This window comes from Wolffia australiana, chromosome 10 (assembly GCF_029677425.1).
Source record: "Wolffia australiana isolate 7733 chromosome 10, ASM2967742v1".
In the NCBI taxonomy this organism is placed as follows: Eukaryota; Viridiplantae; Streptophyta; class Magnoliopsida; order Alismatales; family Araceae; genus Wolffia; species Wolffia australiana.
Genome location: NC_135844.1, coordinates 3,842,020 through 3,850,193, shown reverse-complemented (window position 1 = coordinate 3,850,193; position 8,174 = coordinate 3,842,020). Strand labels below are relative to the sequence as shown.

Below are 8,174 nucleotides of genomic sequence, written 5' to 3'. Positions count from 1 at the left end.
TTTTGCTACTTATTTAGGCTATTGGAACAAATTAGAGTAATTATAGTTTTGGGCTTCAAAGGAGAAGGTGGAGAGGTTTGAAGCATCTGCAAAAGCCCTCCACAATTCAAAATATGTATTCATAATTATAAGTTAAAATTCAACCCATGGGAAAAGAGGAAGGAATAGCAAGGAAGAAAATGGGGAAGAAATAAAATGATATTTTTTATCATGACCAATTTACATATTCTCTTTCTATCTCTCTACCACATTTTATGATCTAGTAGATGCTAGCCAGCAAGACAAGGCTCTCTAGGATCCCAGTTGTTCAACCTAGTTGAAGTAGGTGTTTTGAAGTAGTTTTCCTATTTTCATCCCTTTCTTGCATAATTTAGGCCCAAGACAAAAGCATAAATACTTTGGGATCCTATATCTAAATCTTAATCATCATCCGCATTCATTTCACCTACTATGCCTTCATTTAACATCACTTTCTCTCTCGATTCACATATTGTACCATTTTATCTCTCTCAAAATACAAAAAATATTTTTTCCTTTATAAAATTAAATAAATTTAGCAATAATTAAACATTTTATTAAATTTCTACTCAAATATGAACTCTATAAAATCCCAAATAAAGTTCTAAATTTATAATTTTGAACCTTTGAGCTTAGTTATTTCATTTCCAAGCAAAGAAAATGTTTGAAATTGATAGAATGTTTCCTTGTGAATTGACTCCTTACTTACTCTATATTATTTATAGAGTATCAGGTAAAAGTAGATATTGTAAATATTTGTTCTTCAGTCTAAATAAAAAGTGACAGAAACCCATATATTCTGACTTATCACCCATTCTAAGATTTGGCCCCACTAACATTAAATTAAGAATTTCTCTACGTTTCTGATCTGTATTCATGACATTTTGAGAAAAAATTAGCCAATATTTCTAGCCCTCTACCAGATTCTCCATGATCTTCATGGACTCATCGACATGAATGTGGCGGAATTTTCTCCGCATTAAATATATCCACCAGATGCCTTTGATGATCATATGATGGGATAAAATGGTGTGGGCAATTCCTTGCTAGTGTTATGAAGTTGTCTTGCCATAAGAATCTTGACTGAATGTCAGTCCATGTTAGTGCTCATGTTGAGATTTCTTGAAAAAATATTTAGTTGCATTGATGTATAGTATATATTAAAATCGAAGAGCCTCAGCTGGAGAATTTCTTGAGGAACACTTCCATAGCTTTAGGCTGAGAAAATCTGAGTATATTTTTCTCAGAACTCATAAGCTTATTCATTAGATCTTCTCTGTAAAGTAGGTAGTCGGTTGATCATGTTTGGTTCAATTCTTAAAAGTGTGAAATGTAATCCTTGCAAAGGAGAAAGTATAAAGAATATGCAATAGTTAGACTTAATGATTCTGTGCACTATACATATATTTCAGGATCGTCCGGGACCTGGACGATGGACGGGACGGGACAAATTTCGTCCCGTCCGACATCCAGAGTATGTTCAGGGATGAAGGACGGGACAGTTTTTTCGTCCAACGATAAAAAACCATCCTGTCCAGTCATACAATCGTCCCCAAGTAGGACGAGCGGATCCCGCACCCACTGTAGGACGTCACCTACGTCGTCCTACATCAAAATGTGATTGCAAAGGTTTCAATTTCGCCAGGGTCAGAAAACTTTATATGTCTTGTTCTTTTCTCCCCCTGTTCATTGTGGCATTTCTGGTTGTCACCCATCTCTTCTCCAAATGGTTATTTTCTCCTAAATTACTTTTAAAGATAACTTTACAGGTGGAGTTTTTTATTATTTCCATACTTTTATCAAGGGGAATTATATGAGAAATTAAATAACTCCTAACTTTCATATGTTGGACAACTAAGCACATCTGTTAGAAGAATTCAGGTTAGTTTAAAGAAAATAAAAATATGGAAATCTAGGACAAGTACGTAAGCATTCAACAAATTTATTTAAAAAATAAATATTAAATCAAACTCTTAATTTTTTATTCCAGAAATGTGCTTTCTCAGGAATGGCACCAATTCATAAACCTAAAACGTTTGTGATTTATGGTGATTTTTTCTCAAAAAATTTATACATGCAATATTATTTATAAAACTTATGGAATTTAAATTTCTTTCATAAAAATCAGAAACCCAATTTTCACATTTTCCTCTCCTGAATTTAAAGTGTGTAATTGTACATGGTGCACCGAGGTTAGAAAAAGGTTTCAATGAGATCCATTTGAAAATTTTAAGGATGCAAAATTTAAAGGGCCAATTGATAACCCTAAAATTAGTTAATCAAATTCGATTAATAATGTCATTGGAACTATGCTTGTGCAATAAATTTGTAATGTTTACCCTTAATCACAATTGGAAAGTATAAGATGAGAAAGGGGTCAAACCACAGGGAGGTGGAGGCCCTTTCTCAAGAATTTTTCATTCTATGTTTTCGAATTAATTTTGAGAATGAACTAATTATGTACTGAGTGGGCCCTTTTATGTTTAATTTTGTTTTGAATTACTAAAAGGGTATTTAGATTCTTACATTGGTATTTAAGTTTTTGGTCAGAGCACTGCAGAGATGATTATTCTGACTATGGGTCAAAAAAATGGAAATCACATGATGCAATGAAATGCAATTTATCAAGAATTGTTTTATATGTATTTAATTGGGAGTTATTAAGCAGAGAAATTGATTATGAAATTGGTCTTCAAGATAGACGAATTTCGGGTGAAATTTGAATTTAGGATATGGAATTTAATTGTTCAAAAATAAATTTCCAAATCTAGAGAGAGAAAATAGGAGAGATATGCTAGAGAGAGAAAGTGAAGAAACATGGGGAAGTGAGCTTTAGGTGGAATTTGAGTTTGATCTATGGATCTAGGGTATCAGATGAGATGAAAAACAGTTTAGAAATGAAGAATTACACTAAAATACTGAATCAGAATGAAAATTCAATGATATTCACCAATTAAACCATCTCCAAGGGCATGAATATTTTGCCCATACCTTGGCATTCAAAGAGTGAAGAAGAATCTTATAAATTCAATCCCTGAATCAAGAAATGTCGGCTTCAGAAGCAGCTTCTGTGTCCTTCCTGGCCAAACCTGATGCAGGAAAACGTCGGCGACGAGGTCCTGTCGTCACAGAGGCGAGTGGGCTCGGTGTCGAGTGAGACAGTCGGACGTCGACTACGGCGTGATCGTTCGACTTAGGTGTCCTACGTGACGATCTACGATGAAATGTTCCAGCGAGGGTGTCTAGTACAGGCGTCTGCCGACAAGCAAAGGGATGACGACCTTCGGGGCGTCGATGGAGTTGCGCGGAGACAATGGTAGACCTTCTGACCTTCGGACGGGGCGAGGATGCTACGGCGCTGAACGGGAGAATTTCCCGCCGGAGGGTGCTCGCCCAGACCGGCGGACCCGACTTGTACCAAACAGGAGAGATACTCAAATTGCGTGAAGTTTTCACTCAGTCTACCGCACTCACCTACGTCTAACCCGAGCGCGGTGGAGGCAAGCGAAAGCGCACTGCAAGACGGGGACGAAACGACGTACCTCATCGTCGTCTAGGGAGTGGTCATCTTTGTCTCGTGCAGGGGGATAGGTTGATGCGCCAACGGCGTCGAGGGAGTACAATGGCAGACGACGGTCTGGGGCGCGTGTGGGTGCTGAAGCGTAGTTGATGGGGGCAGTTCAGCAACGGTGGGCGCGGCAGCTCGCGCGGTGATGAGCGGCGGGCGTGGCATAGCAGACGTCGCACGGCAGGTGCGGCGCAGTGCGCGCAGAGTAGATGGTGCGGCGCGGCGAGCGCGCACAGCACGGGGCGCGACGCGGCGGACGCGCGCAGCGCGGGCGTCGGCAAGGCGACCATGGTTGTGGTCGGCATGGGTACGGGCGGGTCTAACGTGCGATGCAGCAGGTAGTCACGCGCGGACGCAGACAGGGTGGCCGGTACTGTTGACAATGATCCAGACTCCAGAACCTCAAGACGGAGATGAGACTAAACTGATTGACTCACTTCGCTCGCAACATGTTTCTACTTTTCAGGATGAATCGTGGCCGTCAATCGTTGTGAGTTATAACGGTGGAGAAGCACTCCACGTGGATGCCAGCTCATCATTCCAAGACGGTTATAACAACCTTTGTCCACGTGGGGCGCCAGCTAATAATTCGGGAGAATGTTCCTTACTTGTTTTCTCTTTCCTTTAATAGTTGCTCTATAAATAGGAGCTCCGTGCTCGATGTAATGCTCGATCAAAACATTTCTTTCAATTCAAGTTGTTTTTCTTGAATCTGGTCGATTCGAAGTCATCGTGAAGGGGGAGCTCCTCGTACAAGAGTCTACAAGTGGTATCAGAGCACTGGAAGATCAAGAAAGGTGCAGATGGCCAGGAAGAATGGAGAATCGAGCTCCGGCGGTGAGTTTTCTGTGTCACTGCCCACTCTCAAGCTGACTCGAACCAACTATCGAATCTGGTCCATGTCCATGGAAGTGTACCTAGATTCTCATGATCTTTGGCAAGCTGTAGTTGGAGAAAATGTCACAAAGAAGAAGGATCGCATGGCGTTATCGGCGATCATGAGTGTTGTCTCTGAGGAGCAGCTACTGCTGTTAGATGCTAAGAAGTCGGCGAGGGAAAATTGGGAGATTCTAAGACAAAGAAATCTTGGTGTAGATAGAGTTATTCAATCTCGCATCCAGGCTTTGAAGCGGGAGTATGAGTTACTCAACATGACCAGGATTGATTCAGTTGAAGATTTCTCTATGAAGTTTACTCGGATTGTTTCGAATCTGAGGAATCTTGGTGAAGCGATGATTGAGAAAGAGGTGGTCAGGCGCTTTCTGAGAGCAATGCCTGCCAAGTTCGATGCTCTCACACTGTCGTTGGAGCAGTATGGAGATCTGGACAAGATCAGTCTGGATGAGGTGATAGGTTCTCTCACTGTTCATGAGATGCGTCTCAAGGATAGGGAGTCCCGGGAGGAGGAGCAGGCCTTACTGGCCAAAGCTATGAATAAAACCAGAATTGGGAATGAGGAAGATTTCTCGACAGGGGGAAGAGGAAGAGGACACGGTCGAAGCAGAGGCAGAGGAAGGTTTTCGACTGTAGATGGAAGAGACAGGAAGTTTTTTGACAAATCAAAGATACAGTGTTACAATTGTCAAAGGTACGGCCATTTTTCTTATGAATGCCGAAATGAGAAGAGGGAAAGAGGAGATAGTGCCTACCTGACTGAGTCCTCGCAAGCTGCTCCGGTGACCGCAGAAGAAGAGGAGGAAACTTCAGCCTTGCTAATGGCGTTTGAAGAAATTGACAGTGAATTTTTACTACAAGGGGCTGAAGGTGAACATCCAAAATCCGACTTATGGTACTTGGACACCGGAGCTACTAATCATATGACCGGAAACCGAAATTTCTTCTCACAACTTGATGAGTCGTCTGAGGGCTTTGTGAAATTTGGAGACAACTCAAGGGTGAAAATAGAAGGAAGGGGAAGCATTTCCATCATAAAAAAGGATGGAGAAGCCATGATACTGGAAAATGTGGTATTTGTTCCTCAACTCTGTGCCAACATCCTTAGCTTGGGAAGATTGGATGAGGAAGGTTACAAGGTGCTCATGTAAGAAGGATGTCTCACAATTCATGATCGTGGAGGCACTTTACTTGTCAAAGTAAATCGGACTTGTGGAAGACTCTATCTTCTGAAGCTGCAGGTGTCTGGAGGCTGCTTACTCACAAAAGAAGGAGATCAAACGAGTCGACTGTGGCATTTAAGGTACGGGCATCTAAATTTTCACTCTTTGAAACATATGTGTGATCATGGCTCAGTTGAGGGACTTCCGAGAATCAAGATTCCCGGCTCTGCATGTCGAAGTTGTCTTGCAGGGAAACAGACCCGAACTCCATTTCCAAAAAAATCCGAGTTCAAAAGCAAGCATCCACTAGAACTTGTGCATATGGATCTCTGTGGACCTATCAGTCCAAACACCTTGGGAGGAAACACGTTTTTTCTGTTGATTGTGGATGATTACTCGAGACTAATGTGGGTTGCCTGTCTGAAACAGAAATCAGATGCTCTGCATCACTTCAAGAAGTTCAAGAATCTTGCGGAGGGAGAAAAGGGGGTGAAGATCAAATGTATAAGAAGCGACATGAGGAGGGGAATTTCTTTCAGCAGAGTTTACCTCTTTCTGTGACTCTCAAGGAATTAAACGACAAATTACAGCTCCTTATTCTCCTCAACAAAATGGCATTGTTGAAAGAAGAAATCGCACTATCATGGGGTTGGTCAGAAGTATGCTAAAAGAAAAGAATCTACCCAGGAGCTGTGGGGGGAGGCTGTAAGCACTGCGGCATATTTACTCAACCGATCATCCTCATCATCTCTACAGGGTGCAACTCCCTATGAAAAATGGACCGGAAGGATCCCCTCAATTGAACACCTTAGGGTGTTTGGTTCCTTAGTTCATGTGAAACGAACTAAACTCCCACGAGGGAAGCTAGAGGACCACAGCACCCCTATGATCCTTGTGGGTTATGAATTGGGCTCTAAAGCCTATCGGTGCTTTGATTCTGTTAAAAACTCTGTCCACATTAGTCGAGACATCATTTTTTAAGAAGACTCTCAGTGGGATTGGAAGAAGACAGAAAAGGAATTGCCTTCTCTCAGTGTTTATTCAACTTCTTTCAACTTTGATGCAGGAGAAGAGGAATCTCCTCAAGATTATGCGGAGCATGAAGAAGATCAGGGATCTGCTGGGACTAGCTCGGATCAGAGATCATCCTCAAAGGTACCTGAAAATCAGAGGTACAAGTCGGTCTCTCAGCTATATGAAGATACCACTCCACAAATTCAGGATGAACATGAATGTCTTGTATGCTCTGAAGAGCCTCGTTCATACCCTGAGGCATCACAAGAAGAAGCCTGGAGAGCGGCCATGGAAGAAGAAATGAAGGCCATTATCAAAAACTGTACGTGGAGCTTGGTAGAACTACCTGAAGGATGCAGACCAATAGGCCTGAAGTGGATTTACAAAATCAAGAAAGATGATGTTGGAAATGTATTAAGACACAAAGCAAGGTTGGTGGTCAAAGGTTACTCACAGAAGCAAGGAATAGACTATGGGGAGGTGTTTGCTCCTGTGGTGAGGTTTGAATCCGTCCAATTCTTGATTGCCATAGCTGCCTAAAAGGATTGGACATTGCACCATCTTGATGTTAAATCTGCATTCTTAAATGGAGATGTTGAAGAAGATCTGTATGTGAAACAACCAGAGGGTTTTGTGGTTCAAGGAAAGGAAGGCCATGTACTCAAACTTCACAAAGCCTTGTATGGTCTTAAACAGGCCCCCAGAGCGTGGTACTTCAAGCTGCACAACTGCTTGTTGTCCTTGGGATTCACGAGAAGCAAACATGAACAGGGCATTTGCTGCAAGATATCCGCAGAAACTCATCTGGTAATTGGCGTTTATGTTGATGACCTTCTGCTGACCGGAAATGAAGAAAAAGACATTCAAGAGTTCAAAAGACAGATGAAAAGCCACTTCGACATGAGTGATCTTGGTAAGTTGAGTTGCTACCTTGGGATCAGAGTTAGTCAAGAAGCAAACTCCATAACTCTGTCCCAAAAGACCTACTCCCAGAACATTCTCAAACACGCGGGGATGATGGACTGCAATGCCGTGCACACTCCAACTGAAGCCAGAATGAAATTCAATAACTCAAGTCGATCTAGCGTTGATCCATCAATATTCTGAAGTATCATTGGAAGTTTGAGGTATGTTACACACACACGACCTGATTTGTCTTATGCAGTTGGATACCTCAGTCGATTTATGGACAAACCTTCATCAGAACACTTCTCTGCACTTAAGAGAGTCCTACGATACTTAAAGGGGACACTTGAGTATGGATTGGTGTATGCGAAAGGGGACAAAAGGGAAGGCTTGATTGGCTATAGTGACAGTGACTTCGCAGGAGATGAGCAAGATCGCAAGAGCACCTCTGGTGAAGTTTATTTCTACAACACTTCCTTGATCAGCTGGTCGTCACACAAACAGAAGACAGTTTCCCTCTCCTCATGTGAAGCAGAATACATGGCTGCTACCTCTGCTGCATGTCAGGGTGTGTGGTTAAGAAGAATTCTTGGGGAATTATGTGGAGAAGA

At 42.0% G+C, this 8,174-nt stretch overlaps 1 protein-coding gene across 1 annotated transcript; it reads left to right on the top strand.

Moving 5' to 3' along the window:
• Window positions 1-3,064: 3,064 nt before the first annotated feature.
• On the top strand, window positions 3,065-7,764 carry LOC144708789 (uncharacterized). Its single transcript, XM_078582225.1, has 8 exons — window positions 3,065-3,171; window positions 3,270-3,432; window positions 3,698-3,924; window positions 4,314-5,619; window positions 6,073-6,145; window positions 6,234-6,302; window positions 6,710-7,152; window positions 7,201-7,764. The coding sequence occupies exons 1-8, from the start codon at window positions 3,065-3,067 to the stop codon at window positions 7,762-7,764; spliced, it is 2,952 nt and encodes a 983-aa protein (XP_078438351.1).
• Window positions 7,765-8,174: the final 410 nt, after the last annotated feature.